This window comes from Galleria mellonella, unplaced genomic scaffold (assembly GCF_026898425.1).
Source record: "Galleria mellonella isolate WM207_F2 unplaced genomic scaffold, CSIRO_AGI_GalMel_v1 utg103, whole genome shotgun sequence".
Lineage (NCBI taxonomy): Eukaryota > Metazoa > Arthropoda > Insecta > Lepidoptera > Pyralidae > Galleria > Galleria mellonella.
Window position 1 is genome coordinate 4,442,894 of NW_026441966.1, and position 26,001 is coordinate 4,468,894.

Genomic DNA, 26,001 nt, shown 5'->3' on the forward strand with positions numbered 1-26,001 from the left:
TTTAGAACATAGACACTATTTCTCTAAAAACTCTAAATCAATATCTAAAATTAAAATATAGTTTTCATATTACAGCGAAATTTTTATTGTAGGGACCAATATAAGCTAATTTTCTAATAGATTTATTTAAATCAAAATTATTATAATTTTATGTTTATGATTTTTTTATGCAACTTACAATGGCAAAAAAGCTAACGGCCTACCTGATATAAAGTGATAACCAAAGCTTATAAATATGAACAGTACCATGGACATAAGAGAATATACAATCTCGTCTATGATATATAAAACAGTAATTTCGCAAAATAAGGTTAAGAGATAAATTAAGAGAGAGATGACACCTTAGATCGGCTTCATTATGTAGTGGTTTGTCGTAATTTTACGGAGTCTTCTTGAAACTTATTTGTTTATAATCAATCAAGAAATCAATTATATTTAAAAGCATCGGTTTCAACTTTGTGAGTCTATTTTGTTAATTAAGCCATACCCTATTGCGGCTGGTTTGTGTCTCATGCAACTTAGGACAGTAGGTATACAAGCTATCACATAAATGTGGAACTAGTAACTATTGCCTACACAGAACAAGTACCTAATCACTACATTATATTTGCCATATAAGGAACAGCACTATAGTGTCTATCAACGCCACGAATATTACAGATTACTTATCTCTAAAATCCACTTTATGGTGGGATCGATCGAATATTGAATTGAATATTTTTTCCTAAAGTTTTCATGATTATGATTAATGAAAAGCAGGAACAAAATATTGCAGAATATCTGTATGACCAAATCCTAAATAGGTGTTTATAACAATAGACGAGCTTTATCAATTTGGTGACTAATATATTACCTATATTCAAAAGTCAAAGTTAAATACCGAAGTAGTTATTAGGTATTCTGTGACTAAAGTAACAGCCGACTATAGCGACATTCAGCTCAGTCAGCCAGCCAAACCAGTCACATTAGTCACATGTTGCATATTCTCGTTTACGCGCGCTGGTCATGGCAGCTCAATACACATTCGAGACTTTTATTACTATCGAGTGAAAAATAAAATAAAAAAATGCAGGAATTTTTTTAATTTTTGAATTTAGAAATTTAGGAAATGATTTTTCTTCGGGGGAAAAAATATAAATAGAACAAAAGATAAAGAATGAGATTAATACCACTTTTAAAAGATAGTTATTATTTTTTCAAGAGACGTTTTTTTTTGGTAAGTTTTAAATAAGTATTTATTGTTTTTTCTATATACAATTTATACTTATTATAATTTTTATATCATATACATATATGTTTCTAAAGTCAATTTGTTTAAAGTCCTTAGATTATATAGATAGTGTCCTTATATGTTTCGAGAAAAACGTAAATTTTTTTATACAATTTTATGTGATAAATATGTAGTTATGAGTGGCTTCTTTATGACTTCTATATTTATTTTGGTTTATAAATTCTGCATCTTTTTAATGCGTAAATACTAATTTTATTTATTAAATAGTATATCAAGATACATAATGTTCGTAACTATGTAGAATATTGTTAAAAAAAAAAAAAACGAGTCGGCTAATTTGAAAATTTGCTGATAAAAAGTTGACCCATTTTGAGGCTCGAAGCTTTATCTATATAATCTAAGGTTAAGACATTATATTTTTATGTAGTAATAATGAAAGAGTCTTAATATATTATAAGACAGATAAGTAAAAGACCCAAATAAATAAAAGTAGACCTAAATAAAAGGGTCACGCGAAGAGTGCATTCTGAGAATTTCGCGATGATGTCAACAATCTGTTGTAACATTTATAATTATAGCTAGTATTATTTAGTATCTACATATATAATATTTGAACTTTTTGTTTCAGTTACGTAGATCAAATTTAAACTTAGGTATATATAATATGTACTAAAATTTAAATAATTTTTTTTTAAGAGATTTTGTTTCGTTACAAGATAGCTATGAATCATATAGCGTAAATTCTTGTAAACCTACGATGAATTGAATTGAAACAAAGAATTTAGGCAAAGATTCAGATCATCATAATACAGGGCACAGATTCAGTAGATGCATGCATTAGCTGTTACCACGTAAAGTGAAAAGTATTTTTTTATACCGTGCTGTTACTATGTATATATTTTATTTCGATATTTAGGTAATGCTCAATATATTATTGCGCTTTGTTACTCTAGTCGCCTTCTATGACATCCTGTGGATGAAAAGGTATAATGATGTCATAAGAATAAATACTATTTTTATTTTTATAGTATCATTACACCTTTTTATTTTTTTAAAAGATTTATTATTATTTATTCTTACTTCTTCACCATGCGGCCTTCTATCATAACCTTCGGAAAGTTGTAAAAATACTTTCCAAAGAAAAAAGTCTTTTTTTTGTGATAATTTTGGTTAACTTGGTTAACTTATTATTAAGTTTTATTGAAATATTTACTAATACTATAAATGTGAAAGTGTGTTAGTTTATTACCTTATTTGTGTCCCATTACTAAATAGGGAGGTTAGTCCCCATTGCTATCGATATACTCTATCAGGTCGACCTCCATGCGGTTTCTCTTGGAAACTGTCGTGACTAATTTATCGTTGAATTGGTCACGATGGGCTAACTGATTTGTCTTTTCATTCTCATCTATCACCTCTCATTGGTGCCCTGCCAGCTTATACCGATAGCGCGAGCAGGGTTACAATGCCATTTCCACCCATTAAAAAAAAAGCGCCATAACCAATTACTATGATATTTGGTACAGTTACACGTCTTATATAGGCCGGAGAAGGATACAGACTATTTTTTATCTCGGTTAGTAAACATATCCCGGTCACGAGGACAAAGTCGCGGGTAAAGGCTAATAGACTATAAGTAGGTATGCACATGCATAGTTTTCATACTTATCTCATTGTACATTTTTTATTAGTATCTATACATAGATATCAATGGTGCCAAATTGATTAGAATATACCTAAATGAAAGTAATCATATAAAATATGCAATTCGATCTTTATCTTATCGTTGGTTCGATTTTTGGGTGAACCTACTTATTATATGAATTTAATAATAATTTATATAGTTATTTTGTATTAATTATTAACGATAATGACTTAATTATAATCTGACTGTGGTCCATCAGTAGCCAGACAAAAAGGATTTTCTTGTTATATAAATTGTAAAATTGTAAAAATCTTTATTGTACATAAGTCAGATTAAATACTAGTAAATGATTTAGTATACAATGGCGGACTTATCCCATAAAGGGATCTCTTACAGTCAACCTTTGAGAAGCTGAAAGAAAACTGTAGAATGTATAAGGGTAATAACCGTACAATTAAAGATAAACTAAATAATACCCAGTAAAAAAAAAAATTGAATATATAACACAATAAAAACAGCTCTATATACCTACATATGTAAATAATAAAAGTAAATTAATTATAATATAACATTAATAAATAAAAACTTATACACATACACATACATATATACACTCCTACATACACATACATGTATACATAATAAATACATATATTCACAATTGGCTCAATAGGGATTTTCAAAATAAAATTTTATGATACCTGCTTTAAAAGATTTCAGCGACTGTGCCATCTTTAAGTTATTAGGAAGTGAATTCCAGAGACGTGCAGCATGTACAGTAAATGACATGGCATAGCTTTGAGTATTAAAACAAGGCAAATCTATAATGAAGTCATTACTGCATCTCAGGCGAACATCAATTTCGCGAAATTTGAATCTTTCCTGAAGGTAATGTGGACATGTTGGATTAAAAAGGATATTGAAAAGAAGAGTAAGAATGTGGACATTTCTCCGTAGCCTGATAGGAAGCCATTTGAGTTGACTGCGATAACTAGATATGTGGTCATACTTTCGAAGGTTATAGATGTATCTAATACATTGATTTTGCAGTCGCTCAAGTTTATCAACAAGCTCCTGTGTGGGATCTAGGTAGGCAACATCAGCATAGTCTAGAAGAGGAAGAAGAAGAGATTGAGCCAGTAAAAGTCTAGTTCCTAAAGGGAGGAAGTTCTGCAGGCGCTTTAAGGAATGTAGTGATGCGTGGATTTTTCGACTTACTTCACCTATATGAGGACCCCATGACAGTGTCTGGTCTATAACAATTCCCAAATTTTTAACAGTAGTGGAATATGGGATTATTTTTCCGTCATAAATAACGTTGGGAACTGTTAAATACCGAAGTTTAGCAATAAAATGAGAACTACCCATAATGACCGCTTGAGATTTATCTGCGTTAACTAAAAGCTCAAAATCCTTCGTCCACTTAGCAATTACGTTCAAATCATTATTAATTACATCTACAGCATTAGTAAGGTTGTAGATGGGAGCAGCAGTATATAATTGCATGTCGTCTGCATACAAATGAAATGAAGAGAGGAGAGCAGACGTAATTCCGTTGATGAAAATTGAGAAAAGTACAGGCGAAAGAACTCCACCCTGAGGGACACCTGCATTAATCGCGCACCAGTCAGAACAACAGTCATCCACACGTACCAATTGGCGCCGGCCAGAAAGATATGATCGGAACCATGCCAGAGCCAATGATGAGAATCTAAATTTGGAGAGAATGCCGAGAAGTACATCAAAGTCCACAGTATTAAAAGCACTGGTAAAATCAAGTAGCACTAATATTAAAATATTCTTTTTGTCAATATTAAGTCGAATATCCTCAGTAATTTTTACCAGTGCAGTAACCGCGCTATGACCGGTACGAAAACCAGACTGATACTGACTCAAGAGATCATTACGATAAAGATATTTAGTAAGGCGTCGATGAACAAAATGTTCCAATACCTTTGAAAGTACGGGAAGGATTGAGATAGGTCGGTATTCCGAGAAAGTAGACGGATTGGATTTTTTAGGGAGAGGAATAACATGCGCTAGTTTCCAGGATGTGGGAAAAGTACCAGTAGAAAGAGAAAAGTTTATAATGACGGCTAATATATGTGCTATAAGATCCTTGATAGGATCCAACATATCCAGACTGATATTATCATTGCCCACTGCCTTAGATTTGATAGAATTCAAAATGTCTATTACCTCTTGTGATAATATAGCTCCCAACTCAAATAAGTCTGCATCGGAACATACACTACAACTACCGGCTATCTGTGCTAGTGTAGACTGTTTGGTTGCAGGATCATAGTAGATAGGTGAGGTACTAAAATGTTTGTTAATCGCATTCAAGTCCAGGTTACGACCTACTGTGTGTTGCTGTTTGCCCACACCCAAACCTTTCAAGAACTTCCACAGTTTATTCGGTGGACAGTTCTCAATTCCCGAATGAACATACTTCCGTCTAGCAGCCCTACATAGTTTGCTGCACTTGTTACGCAACTGCACGTATCTATCACGCTCTACCTCGGAGGGATGATGTCGCAAACGTATTTTAGCTCTATCCCTGAGTGCCATAATTTTTTTCAAGTCGTCTGTTAACCAGGGTGCAGGTAGATGTCTTACCCGAACTGGTCGAAGTGGGGCATGCTTATCATAGATTGTCAACAAAATTGAGTTGAACACTTCCACTTTGGAATCAATATCTGCCGCAGCCTCCACCGCAGCCCAATCCGCACCAGCGACATCGTTCCGAAGCGAAACGACATCAACAGTCTTATAGTTGCGCAACATCATAACCCTATATTTACGTTTTGGAGGTCTTAATTTATATGATGCGAAGACAAAGTCATGTGCTGAGAAAGCTGTTGCATTGAACTGTCCATATAATGAACACATTTCGGGTGAGGATGTAATAATATGATCTAGTCGCGAGGGAGGACCATTATGTGGATAGTGAGTGGGGCCAAGAGGAAGACAATGCAGGTCAAAAGATTGAAGAAGTGATAGAAATTTATTTGAGCGATGATCATTTTTTATAATACAAGTATTGAAGTCACCCATTAAAATAAAATGCTCAAATCGTGGACAAAAGTCTGTCAATAAAGCTTCTAAAGAATTGAAGAAATTTACATGCAAAGATGGACTATAGTACACACCCAGCAAGATTTTAGTGTGATGCAGTGAAACTTCTAAGAATAAATGTTCAGGCGTCTGCGCAATTGACTGAGAATGTGATATTATATTGCATTCGATATCACCCCGTAAGTAGATCGCAACACCGCCGCCACCCACCATTCTAGAACTACTATTATTGGACACTAAATATGTCCTATCATTACGAAGCAGTCGAAAGCCAGGAAGAGGATAAAGAGTAGAAGGCAAAGACGGCTTCAGGAAAGATTCAGAGATTAGAATGGCGTGGATGTTCTTACACTTGAAAGTAGAAAGTAGGTCCATGTAATGAGCAGGTAAACTCTGAGCATTGATGTGTACTACATTAAAGTTCTTATGTAACGTCGCGAATGTTATATCTAAATTATCAGTTAGAGAAGGCATATCACTGATGTCGCTCTCAGCACTAGAAAAAAGATCATTTGAAGATGACAATGAAAAATATTCTAAATCGGTATCATTATTTAATACATCTGACATTGAGCTGATATATATATATAAATAAAATAAATATAAAATATAATATAAAAAATATAGTTATTATTATCTAGCAACCTAAAACTAAATACTACACTACGATTATTCCAGTTTTCCTCAGCCACTCGCCAGCCAATCAATCCAGAAATATTGGTAAATATTCAAAATATACAAATCAAATCAAAAAAGAAAATAAAGAAAAAAAAATGATCTAATTAATTATTGTTATGCAAAAATAAATTAGTTTTCAGAAATGGCAACGCGTGGGGGGTATCATGGGCGATACAGGATACTCTGTTATGTCCATGGAACTGTTTATGTTTATAGGCGATGGTTACTTCTTTCCATCAGGTCAGCTTGTTTGCTATTTTAAGTTGCATAAAAAATAAAAAAATTGAAAATTTATATATTTGCTTGCACTATCGATATTTACTGGCGGGATAACTGAAGATGAAGTTAGCTTGGTTGGCTCATCGTGGTGAATTTATTTGGATAAACTGAGTATTGATAAGAGATGGCAATAATATTGTTTATAATAATCTGTTTTTCTTACCTTACATAACGTGCTAAATTAGCATTGTGCAAGCAGATATTTTATCCGTGCCTAAGTAAAGACATTTTAATACACGACTTTATTCCGAAAATGGGAGGTTAAATTTAGAATTTCAGATTATCAATATATCAAAATAATCTTAGGATAGACGTCATAGATTAGCGATATAATAAAATAATTATTTTCATCATATCTCTAAGCAGTATAAAACATTGTTTCTGCATGTCACATTATCTGTTTGATGTGTCAGCCATTAACTGAACTATTGCTGAACATAGCTTCCTCATAAGGAGGGCTTTGCCAGTAGTTACACTTCCTTCGTTACTCTTTGTAAACCATGCAATGGATTTAGATACGAGTTACAATGTTTTTTAGAATTTTTTTTTGTGAAAGAGTTGCATGTACAATTTACACTTATGCGAAACCGCGGTGATTTGCTAGTTATTAATAAAAACCTTAAACGTCTAACTCCATTTGTTTTTTTTTTAACACAAAGATTTTAAGCGATTTCAGATAGCAGGAGGGTATTATTTTAATCCTAATAATATTTAAAAATCTTAATTTAGTAAGGATAGATGAATTGATGTTTGTTACTCTTTCATGCAAAAACTACTGAATGAATTTAAATGAAATTTTGGTACACGAGTAGATCATATCCTATCTTAGCTCATAGTGATACTTTATATACTGTTGCAAAACCATGGGAGCGTCGGGAGACAGCTACATATATACGTATTCATATATAGGTATTCATATATTGTATACCTACTAACATATACGTGAAAACTTTGTAAATATATTTAGGTGTTATTATTCAATCACACGTAGATGGCTAAATAAATTATGTAAATTAAAACATACGATTTTTTTTTTATTTAATTTACGCAGGTGAAACCAATTGATGTAAATAATACTACCTAATGCTTTCATCTAGGGGAAAAGGGATTGTTAGCAATGGAATTTGACAGCCTCATTGCTAGCAATATGCCCTATTAGGTCGACCTCCACGTAGTTTCCCCTAGAAAGCATCGTGAACAATTCTTGTTGAATTCGTCATGATGACCAGAGAGCTTACCATGAAATCTTTTCCGAAATTTCGGAGCTAAACGAAACACAAATTTGATGTTAAAATTACATAATACATGCCGTTTGGAAATATTAAAAATGTTAAAATACCGTTCCTTTGAACTTTAATGATAGGATGTATAACGAATGAAATGTTAAACTCCATTTATTGGTCCGATTTTGGTATAAACAAAAATACGAAATTGAGTCCGAAAATTCGGAATTTCATTTCATGGTAGACCCGCTGCTTCATCCTCACCTATCATCCTTCACTGGTGCCTCGCCGGTATACCGTTACGCGCTAACGGTGGGGTTACCATTCCATTATCACTTATTAAACAAATGCTTTCATCTCATGCACATATTATACAACAAATTACATAAATATCCTTAGGTATATTTTAGCGCGACTGATAATTACTATACCATTATATTTACATACATGAGTTTACATGTTAAAAATATATATAAATGTGATTGATCATCATACTAAGAGTAGCTGTTAAAGATAAATCGTTCACGAAATCTATTAACGTTTTGTTTGTTCACGTAAACGATAATGTTCCGGCCGTGCGTTAACATTGCTCGAAGACTGCCATATTATGATAGAGAATGAGAATATATATATATATATATATATTCTTTATTGCACTTGTAAGTTACATATAAAATAATCTATTTATAAATGTTGTCTCTGACAGAGATTTACTAATATATCATTACTTATACTTTGCTAATATTGTAAATATGAAAGTGAATTATTAGGTATAGATAATTTTAGTATCTTTCCGGTATATATATATATTCCTCTGGACATTGATGGTGGGAAAAAGGTCATTACTCATTTTGATACCTAGTCGCATATCTATATTTATTTCGATCGGGTTATTCATTTATATATTATACTGACATTGGATAATTGATATTACATATATTTATTATTGGGCCAATATATAGATTTTATAACTACAATAATAATAATCAGTATATAATAGGTTAATTAATATATATCGAATTCCCGATTTCGTGAATAAGGTGTATTTGTAACTGTAACTTGTGCTTTTGTTCACATCTCAGATTTTATTTAATACCTGCATTATGCTGGCGGGGCATCAGTGAGGGATAATAAATGAGAATGAAAAGATAGGTCAGTTGGCCCATCGTAAATATATACCTGGAATTCAGTACGATGGTTGCCAGGTGGTACCACGTGATTTGATAGATATAAATTATGATGATTTCTAGAAGGAAGCGTGTGGAGGTTGACATGATAATATTGCTAGCAATGCAATTGTTAGTCCCTGTTACCAACAATCCCTTCTTTCATCGATATATATATAAATATATGTAAAATGGACAGTTCGTCATTCTTTTGTCGTAAAAAGTCGTAATATGTAGGACATTATGTAGAACCAATAACATATTATTATCAGATATACTTCAAAAATATTAATGAACTTAGCTAGCTCTATATATATGAGATCTTATTTTTCATACACTCATCGCTTATAATTTAGAATGTTTTGATAGGTATGATATTAGTACTCATTATAAACCGACTTTAAAAATAAATAATTTTTCTATTCGACTATACTTTTTGTACGTTACGTGATATTTTTATGATGTGCAAATGAATTCCAATGCAGAAAGGTTTTACTAAAAAAATGTGATCGTGGTGATCACATTTTTTTATAAAGTCCATATTTTTTTTTTTTTATTATATTTTTTTATGGAATTTCAGATATATTACAAAACATTTTTGTTATTCTTTATCATAATTTCGAATTATCTAATCTGAAGGGAATCAAGTGAAATGTGACAACATTATACAGGTATTAGGTACGTAAGCACATAATTGCATTGCATAAATTATGGACGTGTAGGGGGTTAGGAGAACTGCATGTGCTGTGGTCTCAGGTGCAGTACAACTAGTAGGCATTAATTGGAGCTTTACTTGCAATATCACCTGTAATGTACTTAGATAGGTACGTTACTTTTTGTACATGGTTAGAGGTTTGAAGTAAATGATTAAACAATAGAGAAAATATTAGTAGTATTGATTGGTTTTCAAATTAGATAGCTTGTTTAGAGAAACCAAATAATGAAGTAACTGTGACAGAACTAAGTGCTTCGCGGATCTGAGTCTAGTCAAAAAAGTTTATTTTTAAAATCGACAAGGCCAAGATTTAGTATTAGGGCCATAAGAAATTCCAAACCAAATTTCTTTTACAGAAAATGGGTACTTTTGCAGTAAAAATTGTTTATAGAACGTGAAAAAAGTGATGACAGATTAGCTGTCATCACTCACTAGTGTCCCGCCAGTGTATACCGATAGCACAGGCGGTCCATTATCACCCATAGAAAAAGTAAGCTACGTATATCAGGCTGGTAGCACCTTTTCAATATTAGTATTTTGGGTTCGCAGCGCGCATTTTTTTTAATTATTGTTACAAAAACGAATGTTTGCAAACGGTAGTCAGTTATAAAAGTCCACATCGAAATCTAACAGCACCGACCCAAACGTGATACATCAAACTGCCGTAGCTTTGTCATTTTATGTTAGAAAGAGGAAATAGATCATATCATTGCATGCAAATGAAATCCACATGATAGTGTTCGATATCCATTAATTAATGCGGGCCCACACTCCAGGCGAGCTGACATCGGCTCCATTCAGGCGTTCAATGGATGCAAGCCCGGCGCCGCTGTCAAAGCCGTAATACACTGCCGTAGATACGCACGCGGTCTGAATAGAGTCTGAAGTGGCTATATAAACAGCTTTACACTTCCGACGCAACGAAATGCATGAATTCATGCCTGCACACTCCCAGTTACAACTTCCTCGTTGAAAATATGGTCGATTGTGTTCGTTGGATGTTGCTAACGTTACAACTAGGTTTGCAAAAGTTATGTTCATTTTTAACGATGTATACATGCACAACGGGATTTTTATAAATTTGTTATGTTTTTCGTTTCCGATAAAGAAGACTTCCAGATGAAGTTGAGAAAATTGTCAAGTCCGACAGACGCTGTAAATTCATTTTGAAATGATTCATGTATATAAAGTGGATACAGTTGGGAATTATAGATTGTGTGCTTGATTGAGCTCTAACTTGATATAAATTCATGAATATATATATTTGTTATTTATTTTTGACACCATATAAGTATTATACTATAATGACAAAAAAAGCAAAACGCCTATCAGAATTCAAGTCTTACTTGAGTTCCGATAGGTGGAATAATTTCAATTTTGTATTTTGGCCATAAGTTTTGCTGTTCTGGATTCTGGATTCGTTCCATTCCTAGATCTGGACTTGATAGCTTAGAATATAAATAATTGAGTGAACAAAGCAAGGAAACCTATAAAGTTTCTAGAGTTATCTAACTATTACCAAAATATTTCTAAATGTTTGATGATAAAATCATCAGTAATGTGCCAAATTAAAGAATTTACATAGCCTTCATAACATCTTTCTTATTTATTAAAAATATTAGTAAGTAGGTATAGAAGTCAAAATGAAGAACGTGATTAAGTAGGTTGTGGTCTGGATGTTTGTTGTAGTTTAAAAATAAACACTTCATTTGATAGTGCATTGTTTGTATTACATATTATTTGTGTTACATACTAAAATTGGTTACTGTGTGTTCGTTAAGTATGTGTTGTATATACATATATATTCTTTGTTGCACTTATAAATTACATGTAATATAATACATTTATAAATGTTGTGAGCAAGGGTGGATTTATCTCTGACAGAGATCTCTTCCAGTCAACCTAATACATTTAAAAAGCATGTCGTTAGCGGGCAGCTGAAGTGCTATCACTATATCTACATTTTAAAAATAGATGTTTAGATAATATTATTTAAAGTGCAAAAAGAGTATTATTATATCAACCTTTAATTGTCCATTGTTGAACATAAATCTCCCCCTTGGGGTGGGTTTGCCAGTAGTAGCCACGCTTGGCAGGCGGATTGTCTATCGTAGTTAGGATGTGGAGATGTTTCAAAAGGGATGCTGCTGCCCATTTCTCGCTCTTCGCCTGTAAGAGGCGACTAAGGGAGAGCGAAAAATACTGTAAGAGCACCCACGCCAAAAGGACGAGGTAGACTATTCTATGCCGGGGACACATGGGAAAAAGAGTATAATAATCGAAAAATCAGCCATAATAGCATGAAAGTAAATAATAAATAATTTTCCATTTTGAAGATTACACTACGACAGTGTGGTTTGTACTCAAAATCTTCGACTATAAACTACTTTTTTTAGGTTTTCCCAATAGACTATTGTAGAGTTTGGTGTACGTCATTTGTATCAACATTTTTTAAATATGTTTTTTTTTTGTTTCAGATATTATGGATCTCATTAGTGACGTATATTTTCTACAATACATACATGTTTTATTTTAATGGACGCCAATTTTATTATATAAGAAGAATTCTCGGGGTGAGACATTATTCATTTAACCATTTTTTTCTGTTTAGACATTATTGTTAGAATATTTTTTTTAGGAAGGTTAGGTACTTGATATTATAATTATAACAAATGGCTAGATTTAAAAATGTAATTTGCGTTGGGATTACTCATTCATGTGTGTACTACATCATAAAGATTGAAAAATCGTTAGGCAAACCCTTGGCTCTGGATTTTCTTTGCTTTCACTGATCAAAACCTGTAGTGAAGATAGAATAAATATGGTGTTTAATAATTCAGTTAGACTGACTGAATTACCGTTTCAAGATTAATGTAAGAGTAAAAGCAAAGGGTGAGTACGTTGAAAGTATTCCTAAATGGAAAATCAATGATAGATAGTTAATAACTAAAATGTTCTTATACTTTTTTATTTGAAACTTTATTTATAAAATAAATGAAATAATAAAAAAATATTTTCATATATAATTTTCATTACACCATTAAGTTTCTGGTTATGTACCTAGATGTGTCCTTTCGGATTAACTGCAAAACTCGAGTTACAATATTTTAATTTAATACATTTTTTATTGGTTTCAGTTAGGATTATGTATATCCCGTGGCACGGCATCAGTTATCAATTTATGTTGCGCTTTGGTATTACTTCCGCTGTGCAAGAAACTCAACCAAGTACTCTACCGGATCCTATCGAAATTGTGGCCGAATTTATTTTTCTTTTGGTTGGAGAGAGCGAAGAGTTTCCACATGACAGTCGCTGTAACTCTTGTGATGTTTGCTTGTTAGTATTAAAAATACAAACTAAATAAGGACTTTGAATTATAATTATAATTTCTAACTAATTGGTATCGGTATGTAATAAATTAAAAAACATCTAAATGTATGCGAGTTCATTGCGTACTAAGTCCTTTCATATCATATAATTGTTTTTTTTTTGCAATTTACAATGGCAAGGATGGGGGATATCCTCATGCGTTGCCATTTTTGAGGACTAAGGTTTATTTCTGTACTCTGTAAATTCACTGTCATATCTCACCCTTCAAATCGAAACACAGCTATGCAAAAACAACTGTTTCAGGGTAGAAACACGAATGGGACAGAGGTACCCAAGCAAATTACTTTTGTACAGTCTCCCTCTGGTAAAATAATTATTTAAGAATAATATATGTAGTGTTTAAAAATTTATGTTGAACAGGAGCAAAAACTGCAGGAAAGCAAGTTATTTTAATTTCATGTTGTTTTGATCGAAACACTGAATATTATTAGCATTTTAAACGTCGTTTTATTAAATAAAAAAAAAATTAAATTGATGTCTACCAGCTTAAAGAAGTTTTAAATGAAACAATGTGTACATCAGTATTTATTAAACTGAACAAATATCTGCAAAGAATAAATTGTAACATAAAAACAAATTTTAATTTTAATCGATTGACGTTCTGCATGTTTTCATCAATTTATATTTTACCCCATTTACTGTTTCGATCTTCACTTACCGTGGGAAAAGGTGTTTAATTTAATAAACGTTACTGCCAACTTTACAGACGTCTTGAAATTAATTAATGTAAGCGAATGGCATATAGGTAAGGCATCATAAGGCCAGACATAGGCTGTAAATCACTCAAAGGCTCTCGCTTTCAGTGCGCTATTAAGTTCTTGAGACGATTACTAATGGCTGCCGTCACTGTTAAAGATTTTTAGCTTTTAAGGTTGAGGTTGAACAAGATTGCTTTTTGTTGCTAGGATTTTTAGGCGACTATAAAATGAAAGAGATTTTTCAATACGAAAGTATGTGATGTTTTTCGGGATCTATTTTAGAATTAAATGCCTATTTTAATATAGCAATTAGATAATATGTATTTACTTATATATTTCAGTGGTACATTCAGTTTCTCACTTTGTGAATTTGTGGAATTTCTCGAGAAGTTATGATGAGAGAATGAAGGAGATCAATTTTGCTAAATATAAGAATGAAGTAAGTTTTGTAAATTTACTGTTAAATTTTAACTGTATAAATCAAAGATCAATGCCTAAAGTTATTTTTTTTTATTGCGTACAAGAGTTACTACTATTAAGATATTGGCGTAGGCCTATAAATTATGGTATGTAAACAGTTGGGTATTATATGACGTAAATATGTAGGTGGATCGTCAGCGTAGGCAGAAGAGTACACAGACATTGTATTCGTAAGTTGATTTATACTCCATCATAACGTTAGGTGACGGAAATTCTCACTGAGATTCAGTATATTATTATAACTATTCATAATTTTGAAATTAATCTATATCTTATATTACGAGTATGAAGAGACAAATTCTGGCTGACTGATTCATCAGAACACAGCTGAAACTCCTAAAGTTGCAATTATTAAATGTTGAAAGTAGGTTCCTTTTATGACCTACCTTTTATGGTATAAAAAAAAAACATAAGTAATAAGAAAGGAGTTTTTGAATTTCGGCCCCTAGAGGTGTAAATATGAGGATGGAATTATGTATAGAATTTTTTCTTTTTTAACCGAAAGATATTTGTAAATTTACCATAAATTCTCTTATATATAAAAATAATAAAACTTAATTTCAGTATTTTTAAAAAAAAAATAATTCTACTAATATTATAAATGTGAGAGTTTGTCAAGATGTTTAGATGTGTATATATTTGTTATCGAATCATGCTTAAACTGCTGAACGCATTTAAACGAAATTTGGTACATGGGTAGGTTATATCCTAATTAAACACATAAGTTATTTATGATGATTCAAGCGGACAAAGCAGCAAGTACAGCTAGTATCATAATAAATGTTATATATTTATATTATTTATTATATATTTACTATTGTGTATATAAACTACAAAAATTAAGACAATTATTTTTCAAATAAAATCAAATAATTGCAAACGGGTTTTGTGTATAAAATATGTATTTAAGTCATATATAACAGTTTTTATTGTTTTAAATTTTATGTAAATAATAATTATTATTAATATTGTAAATGTCACAGTGGATTTGCTTGTTTTTTTACTTCTTAAAGCGTTAACGGCTTAATAAGTCATATATGAAATTTTGTATACACATAATTACTATATGATACAGAGAAAGACATAAGCTACCTTTATTCCGATCAGTGCAAAAAGCCAGCTTTATAATTGCAGTAAAGGATATATTTTTATTATTTTTTAATTACAGAGTCCATTCTTCTTATTGCTAAGTCAGCCTGGATTGACTGGTGTATCGATGTTGATCATTATATTGTTGATGGGAATGACCTCTATGAGAGTAGTACGGAGAAATATTTACAACGCGTTCTGGTACACCCATCAGCTCTACATGCTGTTTATAGCTTTACTAATAGTTCATCCCCTAAGGTCAGTATCATGTTTTATTATAGAAATAAGATTACGTGGATCCTTTAAAGTTTAAAGAATAACGTTTAGACTATATTATTTGCAAGCCATCAGGTGGTGTATACTTTGAACGGCAACTATAAAAAAAGAATATATATTACTATTGGACACATATATTTTTATTTATAATTTATAGCATAAAATTACCCAAATAGATTTATTAATAATTTTTGGTTTCATTTCTTTTTCAGTGGTGTGTTAAAAGAAGAAATATTAGATGATGTCGAATCTAGTCCTATTACTAGTCATGAAGAAGGCTGGAGCAATAGCTCGTCAATAGATACTCATAAGTTTATTTCAATCAGATCAAAGGTTAGTTACTTTTAAATAATATTTGTGATAAAAATCTGGCAAATAATTTGATAGTTTCTACTATTAGATATCATTCATCAAACATTTCGTATTATAGGAAACTGTTATTAGTTTTCCTATATTTGCAATATTTTTACTCTGTTATAAATTTAAATATTAATTAATTTAAGTAGATATTATAATATAGAGTTTTAAAAATGTAAAGGTATGACAGCTGAAAATGTGCCCAGAACTCCATTATTCGAATGTTATTGGGTAAATTAATAATGATGTTATAATTAAAAAATTCATAATAAATAATAATATTGAAGGACTTTGTAAAAGTGTTTAATAAGTTCAAAAAGATCTCATTGTCTTCCTACCTTTATGGTAATTATTTATTTAGGTTCGGCTCGATATGTTTTTCATTTCCATTCTCCTCTATTCGCAGTCATTTCTGCATTCACTTCCATTCTATCCGTATTATTTTTTATACACTCCATGACGGACTGTGAAAATGTATGAAAATGTACATCCATATCTTTTTAAGGTTTTCTTTGCCCTTTTAATCATCCTTATTCAGACTTAATACATTTCTTAACGAAAACTTATTTAATTTATCTATTAACAAGAGTAGATGGCACGAAAAAGTTATTTACGTTGTTATTATTAAGTTATAAAGGAAGTAATTTGTCTGAATTTTATTACATTCTATCCGTTTAAAATTTCACGTACCTATCTACCAAGGCATTGATTTTTAGAAACAGCTGCATCCAAATAGTTCGGTTTTACGACTTGACGGACGCGCCCTATTTGTTAGTCTTTCAGATTTGGCCTTCTCTTGTATTCTGATTATAATGTATTTACATCATGGGAATGTTATTAATCAACAATGGGAGCTATCGGTAAACTAGCAAATTTAATTTATTTGCCTGCCATTCAAGATAATTCAAGGTTTACATGGATAGATTGATAGATATTTTAACAATGGAACTACGGTGCATTATTCGTATTTTAATCATAAATTGCCTGTGTACTTATCTATTATATATGCATACTTAATTATCGATTAAAAATACCGAACGATTCAGTCCTACCTTAATTTTTTATGCAACTTACAACGGCTGATAATATGAAGTTAATTAAAGAAACCTAGCGAATTTAATTATAATAAAATTGATATTGGACGAATACAGTAGTAATCACTATAGATTTCAAATATAAATCTACACTATTTTGGTTTTAAATAACTTTATAATAAATACATTTTTTTTGCATTATTTCTAGACTTGGACATGGATGGCGTTTCCGCTCGGATGCTTTTTGATCGATCTAGTTTGGAGGATATCGTCACGAAACCGTGCAAGAGTGCATATTCTAGAAGTAAGCTACATAAAGAACACAATTACTTTTAGTATTGGATCGTATATGATTATTTTCTAGTTTTTTTTTTAATAACTATGGTGACTAACAAGTATACAGCCCACCTGATAGCAGTTACCGTAGTCTATAAGCTCGTGCAATATATGAATAGGGGTACAGATAATGTAATACATAATATAATATAAATATAATTTAATTTATGTTAGTAAATCACCTTGTCTTGGTATTCTCTTATGGAATAACGTGATACAGGTTCGCCTAGTGCGAGGTCCAATGTACTCGCGTTGTAAATTTCTTGTATTTAATAAATGAATAAATAAATAGGGGCATTACGTGCGCGCTGCTGATTTTGCAGATACTTATTTGTCTTTATCCATTTTTTAAGAACCTCATGTTTTTAGTAAAACTTCACTTACTTATTGATAAAACGTTCAATTTCAGTATCCACCCTTGTTCATATTCAAGCTCAGGCTGTAGGTCAGTGATTCTCAACCACTGTGCCGCGGCACTTTTGTGTGCCGCGAAATTTAAAAGTGTGCCGCCAAACACAAATATTTAAAATTTTTGATTTTTAGTGTGTTGGTAAATAATATTTATCTTTTTCTTTGTGTGCCGCCAAATTTTAAAATCGTTTATTTTCAAAAAAAAAGGTTGAGAATTTTTTTATATAATATGAAGATGTTGTGGCTTCATGCTTAGTAGTTTCATTACTAACTTAACTTTCCCATCACCATCCTTTGAACTGAAACACGGCCGTAAAAGTATAAAAAAAACATGAGCAAGAAAGAGGTAACTCATAAAGACCTATGCAACTTTGTATAGGTATTCTCTGGTAGGTATTTCGTCATGTTCCTTTTAACTATTATGATCGTAACAACATTGATTTTTGATCGTTATTAAACTTTTATTACGTGTTAGGTAATCATTTTCGTTACTTGTAACTATTATTTAAAATATTAAGCACTGTTGTAGGATGTGGCCTTGTGGTTCCGGTATAAAATAGGCCGCCTTTTTCTTTCCCGAGGGTGTCGTAAGAGGCGACTAAGGGAGGGGGAGATATGGGCGGCAGCGTCGCTTTTAAAACATTTTCAAAGCCTAACTATGATTGCCAATCCGTCTGCTAAGCGCCTGGCAACTACTGGCATAATCCCTCAAGGGGGAGGCTTATGTTCAGCAGTGGACAGTAAAAGGCTAATATGATGATGATGATTGCAGAGTGTATTAGGATTATGCGGTCTCATCACAATCCTGTAAACTTAGTTTGTTAAAGGTTTTTTAGGCACGAAACACGTAAATTGATTTTAAAGACTTTTGGAGTGCAGTAGAAGGCACGTTTCTCTACGTCAATGAGGCCCCGAATTCGATTCTCGGTCGTGCTAATTTAGGATATGAATTATTCCGCATTTTGGGTATTCTGGGTGTGCCCTCAAGTGTTTACCGCTTGTTCTACATAACAAACAAATTATCATCGTCATATCAGCCATGTTCACTGCTGAATATAGGCCTTCTTCATTTTGCCAGTAGTTAACACGTTTGGCAGGTGGATTGATAACCGCAGTTAGGCTTTTGGTTAACACGAAAAGCCTAACTATTTTAAGAACGCTGTTGCCCACCCTCGACTATTAGGTTCATTTAGTCGCCTCTTATGACACACAAGGGACAGGAAAGGGCAGCCCGTTCTGTGCCAGGACCACATGGCAATTCAAATTAATTGTTTGTTAAGAAATAAAATAAAAATATATAATTTATTTTACCAGGTAACTCACATGCCGGGACGGACTCTAAGCTTGACATTGAGCTGTCCACACAGTCAGTTCATGTGTAGGATGGGACAGTACATTTTGCTTCAGTGTTTGGATATATCACTTTTAGAGTGGCATCCCTTTACTGTTGTGAAGGTAAAAACAGCAACTTATCTAAGATTTTTACTACTATCGGGTCAAATTATTATAGTACTACGTATTACTTATACTTATGGGATTGTTAGTATTGGAGACTAAATGTCCAATTGGTAGCAATATACCTTGTTAGATCGACTTCCACGCGGTTTTTTCTGGACACCACCGTGATTAATTCTTGTTGAATTTGGGGCTACCATTCTATTATCGCATAATAAAAAAAAAACTTATACTGTAGTGAAAAGTAACTAAGTATTTATAAAGCAAAAATATTTTTTATACAAATCAGAAATATTTTTATTTTTTTTAATTATTTGTTCTATAATTAAAGATTGTGTTCACAAAAAAAACCGAATTCAACTATGACAAAACCAGTTCTTTTGATAAAATTTCGGTTGACCAATCTGTAAGTATTTCCTTTTAGATAAAAAAGAATTTTACAAATCGGTATAGAATTGACAGAGTTATGAGGTAACAAATATTAAAATAAAATATTAAAAAGTACAACTGAATTGAGAACCCTTTTTTTCGAAGTCGGTTGAAAAGTGAGTCATTTGTAACACTTGTGTACTTACGTATATAATATGTTTAAAAATTATTCAGAGATTTTAAAAACCTTTCTTAGAAAACAATGTTTAGTTCTATGGTATTTGGTATATCTATTACTCTGTATATTGATGTTAATTTGCAGGTACCCACATCTAATTCAAGAAATTTCGTTGTATGGGTCCGAGTCAAAGGTGATTGGACGGAACATTTAGAGAGGCTATTATTGGAAAATGGCGCTAATAGATTAAGGTAAATATTATAGCTTTTTTGAATAAAGTTGTTTTTTATGAAATAAAACATTAAGAGCATTCTTTACTGTACTATTTTATATATCAAACATATTTTAGTCTTCATTCTATGTTAGTTTTCTTAGAAAATATGAAATGGCGGTCATAATCAGAAAATGTAATTTGTATGACAAATTATAGGAATATTATATAATTTTTTTTCAATGATTTAATTATTATATACAATATGTTTGCAGTTTTCTAGTGGATGGTGCGTTCTCAAGCCCGATGGAGGGCGCAGCCGCCGACGAAGTGGCGCTGTGCGTGGCCGCCGGTGTTGGCATCACACCATTTGTATCACTGTTGCATCACATGTTACTGTAATTATTTACAATTATATTATTGTGTAGGTATTTTTTGATATAACTTGCAATTTGCAGCAAACAAGCTTAGCCCATTTGATGATAAGTGGCTACCATCGCCTATACACACTAAGAACGCCATGAATATCATAAAATCTACTGTGATAGCTTGGTCATTAAGTAAGGATCGCCTATATTATAAAAAAAATTTACTACGAAAAATTACGGGTCTCGTTCAAAACACTCAGAAAATATTAACAAAGTGATATGTTTAACCAATATGTCAAGCCTTGTTCTTACATATTTATGTCTCCATATATCATTATAAGTTAGAGTATATGAGTATACTCCAAAACATATATTTAAAGTATCTGTACAGGGTTGTTCAGATAGACTATTTACAATTTTAGGAAGCCAAGAACCAAATTACCGGGCAGAATACATTTGTTATGGATTGTTCGAACTGAGGAAGAAATTACATGGCTCGCTGATTTAGCAAATGACACTATATTGCAACTGAGAGACGCTAACCGACCTGACAGATTACATATAGAATTTTATGTAACAGGCACAAAAGGAAATGATATCAAAGCATTTAAAGGTAAAGAAGAATGTTCTGCAACTCATATGGTAGTTATTAATGAAAAAGGCAAAATAACTCATGCATTATCTAATAATGAGAAAAGTATGACGGATGACGAAAAAGCAAGTCTTCTAACACCAAATAGAAGAAGACATGCTTGTACTGATGATGAAAAACGGAATAATTTAAACCATATGAAATACTATGAAATCGCAAAAGAATATCCTTTATTGGGATGCAGATTGAAAAGAGGTAGACCACATTGGGATCGCGTATTTGGATATTGGGTGCATTTATATCCCCAGTAAGTAACCTGACGTGATTTTGAATGTATTCTTGAATTAATTTTATTAAATTCAAATACTTGGATCGTTTTTATATAGTTTGTTTGTAATACAAGCAAAAGTTATATTTGTAATAACTATTTAAATTTTAGATATCTTGTGTTTTAGAGTTTTTGTTTTTAGGATATATTATGTTGTTATTTTTTATAAAACTTGTTGCTTTATTTTCAGCAAACGACTGAATTTATATTGTTGTGGGACAAAAAAATTAGTGAAATCATTGAAAAATAAATGTAAATATATTACTAGTAATACAAAAACCAAAATCACGATAGTTCATGAAAGATTTTCTTAATAAATAAATGTATTTGTATTCTTTTTATTACAATACAGTGTGTTGATTGAAGTTTATTGAAGTTTTATTTTGGTTATTGTCATTGATGACAATGTAATCAATGTTCCAATTACCTTGAACAATAAATTGATTTACCTTGAATTGAAGTCATTATCTGTTAGTTAGTTATTGAAACTTTGCTACTAAATTGAGAATGCCATTATTTGCAAAGTTACAATTGATGGTTCAGGGAGTGGCATTTACTATAATTTTGAAATCATTGGTTTCATACGTCCTTAACTACGAGTACCTAGTAATTTTCTTTAATATGATTTTCTAAGATTATAAAAGTCAAGGCGAATGTTTGATGAGGCTGAGTTCACCGATAGTGAATATAAGGAAAAGTTCTATTGTTCGAAATAATGTTAAGAAAGTCAGACGATTACGTTTCACCCGGAAAGGATTACTTCGCTTTAAATTTAAAATTTCTCTTTTTAGTTGGATTATGGCCGAATGATAGATGGTCGAAGACACAAGCAACTGCGTATAGTATCTATCAAAAAACTCTTCATGTATTACCAATTATATACCTTATAATTACCATTATTGGTACTTATCAGCATGCAGGTGTATTAGAGAAGTTCTTAGAAAACTTGGACAAAAATGTTGTAGCTTTGAATTTCACTATTAAATATATGCTTTTTACAATAAAACATAAGGAGATTTCGATGTTAATCACTGAGATAATGCATTCCGGTGATAAGATTTCTAAACAATGTAATCGGCTTATGTCTGTTCATGTTGTAGCTATTACAGGATTAACTTTTCTCGTGGTTGGGGCATTTAGTGGGGCAGCTTTGTTGAATAGGGAAATGGTAGTAGAGGCTTGGCTGCCATTTGATCCCACGAAAAATATGAAGAATTTACTACTGTTTGCTCAGATTGCAGCGATAACATTCACACCTTGCACGATTCGAGGAAATGCCATGCAGGGATTTGTGTGTAGTTTGATAATGTATTTATGTGAACAGTTAATAGAATTACAGCATAGACTTCGTGCATTGACCTATTTGCCAGGGAATGATGATGAGCTTAAATATCAATTTAAAGAAATTATAAAAAAGCACGTGCGTATAATGCGGTAATTGACGTTTCTGCGTATACCTAATAATAAGTGACAAATAGAAGAGATAGAGTTTTGATAATGATTTCTAATGGTTCCAGATACTCAAAGTCAATGAAAAGCATTTTTAAGGAATATTTGTTTGTACAAAATTTTGCAATAACTGTGGAATTGTGTTTAAACGCTGTGATGATTACTGTGGTAATTTTTTTGTTTAATATTAGATATAAATTCGTAGCGTTAATGAAATATTAATACAACGAATGGACAGCGCCTTAAAAACCACATTTTTTTATACACAATATTAAGTGTATAAAAAAATTAAATGATTAAATAATAATTTTTTTGAAAGATAAAAATCGTATTAAAATCCGGTGCGTAGTTTAAAAGATCTAGTCGTATAAACGGCGAGAAAGCGACTTTGTTGTTAAATGAAAAAAAAAAGAAAGATGTTCTCATACCCATAACTGTGTCAGTTTTAAACCGATTTGGATTTTTTTTTTTTATTTGAAAAGATTGAACCCATAGAAATTTTATCGGTTCAATAGTTTAATTTTTAAACTAAAATAATTGATTTTGTCACAATATATATTTTTTATGGGCCACAATTTTTAAGGGTATTAAAAAGTGAGTAGTTATGAAAAGGTATCTAATTTGTTAGGGACAATGGTAGTCGTGCACTATCCACATATCAATATGTGGATCAAAATGCAATAAAAAAGTTATTAGTAATTTTAGATCCCTTTAATGATGGATTAGAGAGAAAAAAAATATATATTCCTGAAACTGAAATCAGATTATGATATGAAATCAGACTATGGATTCAAGTGAATCGAGGTCTAGTCTCCACGTATTTGTTTTTACGGGTAGTAAGTATTTTTTATTTGAATATAATAAGTACGCAAAAATATATTTATACTCCTCTTGGACGAGGCTATCCATAGTTAGTCCATAAACTTAGATCTCATTTAATATAGATACGTATAGGTTATGAAAATTATTTCCAGATAAGATTTGAAGACAAGAAGTTGCTGGTTGGGTTTTTTGCTTTTTTGTGTATGGCTTTATTGAATGCATACATATATTGCTATTTGGGTAATGAATTAATGAGTCAAGTAAGTACTATATGATATATACTTTAGTATAAATATTAAGGAAATTATTTAAAAATATCAAAAAAAAAAAAAAATGGCAAAGGTACCATAGACACGCGTAAATGTGTTTTTATTATACCACTGACGTAGCAAACAAGCATACGGCCCTCCTGATGGTAATCAGTTACCGTAGCCTATGAGGCCTACAATACCAGGTGCGCGTTGCGCACCCTGAAGAAACCTCTTTACCCTTTTTTGAAGAACCCCGTGCTGAAGTCTCTTGGAAAAAACTCGATAGCGCACTCATTCCATAATCTAAGCGTTCGTGGGAGGAAACATTTTTAAAACAGCGCTGAGCATTATTTTGAATAATTCTTTTAAGCAAGTACAAATGTACTTGTGAATTCTCCGTTGTACAAGTGGCAAAACAAGCAGAGGCAAAATCTCTCCTAAGACTTAAGTGAATGGAGTTCTGTAACTAGTATAATTTACCCACTTAAGTTGAATGAAATGTACTGAATTTCATTCAAATCCATTCAGTAGTTTTTGCGTGAAATAGTAACAAACATCTATCTATCCATCCATCTCATTACAAACTTTCGCATTTACTATGTTAATAAAATATTGTACAATTTTGTTAGATTTATTGAATTTCATGAAGATCGGCTTTTAGCTACAAAAGTTATGAATTATGATGATACATAGATCAATAGATATCTGCGACAAACTATAGGTAGGTATATGTATTTTAGATAGCATGAAATTGTCTGCTTTTTATTTATAACTTTATTATTTATAACTGCCTTCTTTTATGTTGGTGAATATAAAACTGTTCTAGAAATAGTCTTGTAGGAATAATTCTCTTTCAAAATTCTCAGAGCGAAGGTATAGCACTGGCGGCATACGACGCATCGTGGACTTCTTGGCCGATAGGCTTACAAAAGGATCTATTGACCGTTATAAGAACAGCACAGAAACCTCTCTCTCTAAGTGCTGGAGGCATAGCTAATTTGTCAATGCACACATTTGGTCAGGTAATTGGGTATCATTTAAACACATATAGTTTTCTTATAGTCCTCGGTCGGAGACCATGCTGCTTAAACCTTTTTTTTTGTTTGTCATGCATTTTTTTTTATTTTTTTTTATCTGCTCTCTTTATTTAATATGCGCGTTTTTCTATGGAAATTTTAATGTTTTATATTACTGCTATATTAATTATTTATATTTTTTAGTAACTGTAAAGAAATAAAATAAAAAATCAGTGATCTACTCCTATGTTACTGCATGATCTTCTGTACATTTTACGTGTATTTTTGTATTCTAGACAAATTTTGTTTTTACAAGTGATCTTGGAATTAATAAGAATTAAGTGTATGATACTACCCATTTGTATTGGTATGGGTGTTTTTCTACATTTATTTACATATAAATATTAAGTATCAGTATCAGTTGTTTAATGTCCATAGTACATATAAGTAAATTACGAATATATGACTCCTAACTTTTCGTAAAATGTCACAACTTAATTTTTTTTCAGGCGCTGTACAATGCTTACTCTATTTTCGCAGTCCTAAACGATGTAGTTGATTGAAGAATATGTTTATTTTTGAAATAGATTAGTTCCATGATAAAATGTATAATACTTTATTAAGTATAGTAGGCTTCAATATTATATGTAGGTAACTATATCTACATCACAAATAATGCAATAATGGCAATGCTAATTAGATTAAAGCACAACTTTTTCTTGTAGAAGTAAAGCTTTTTTATAATTTTAATAAAATTAAATCTGTATACCCTGTTTTTCAGCAAATATATTATTATTATTAAATATATTTGGTTAAAGATTTTTTTTATTTTTCTGCATTTAGGAAATTTTTTAAAATAAGAATACTTATACATTT

General features: G+C 31.5%; 2 protein-coding genes and 1 long non-coding RNA gene across 4 annotated transcripts; 2 read left to right on the forward strand and 1 right to left on the reverse strand.

Annotated features, from left to right (window-relative positions):
* The first annotated feature begins 907 nt into the window (after positions 1-907).
* On the forward strand, positions 908-21,952 carry LOC113517309 (NADPH oxidase 4-like). Of its 2 annotated transcripts, XM_026901959.3 has the most exons (12): positions 911-1,216; positions 12,493-12,588; positions 13,153-13,351; positions 14,445-14,542; positions 15,752-15,930; positions 16,161-16,281; positions 17,548-17,643; positions 19,401-19,541; positions 20,233-20,339; positions 20,575-20,697; positions 21,090-21,566; positions 21,778-21,952. In XM_026901959.3, exons 1-12 carry the CDS (start codon positions 1,157-1,159, stop codon positions 21,899-21,901), a joined length of 1,821 nt encoding a protein of 606 aa, XP_026757760.2. In that variant the 5' UTR covers positions 911-1,156; the 3' UTR covers positions 21,902-21,952. The 2 variants fall into 2 exon arrangements, with proteins under 2 accessions (XP_052750063.1, XP_026757760.2); XM_052894103.1 differs by lacking the exon at positions 19,401-19,541 and having other exon boundaries at positions 908-1,216.
* Positions 15,924-18,159, reverse strand: LOC128200572 (uncharacterized). Its single transcript, XR_008252784.1, has 3 exons — positions 18,060-18,159; positions 16,644-16,769; positions 15,924-16,046 (listed from the first exon to the last, which is right to left on the reverse strand). It is a non-coding gene; the product is annotated as an uncharacterized LOC128200572 (long non-coding RNA).
* A 90-nt stretch (positions 21,953-22,042) lies between the features above and the next one.
* Positions 22,043-25,892, forward strand: LOC113517429 (odorant receptor 4). Its single transcript, XM_026902091.3, has 5 exons — positions 22,043-23,021; positions 23,105-23,204; positions 24,011-24,118; positions 24,976-25,131; positions 25,635-25,892. The coding sequence occupies exons 1-5, from the start codon at positions 22,303-22,305 to the stop codon at positions 25,686-25,688; spliced, it is 1,137 nt and encodes a 378-aa protein (XP_026757892.1). The 5' UTR covers positions 22,043-22,302; the 3' UTR covers positions 25,689-25,892.
* Positions 25,893-26,001: the final 109 nt, after the last annotated feature.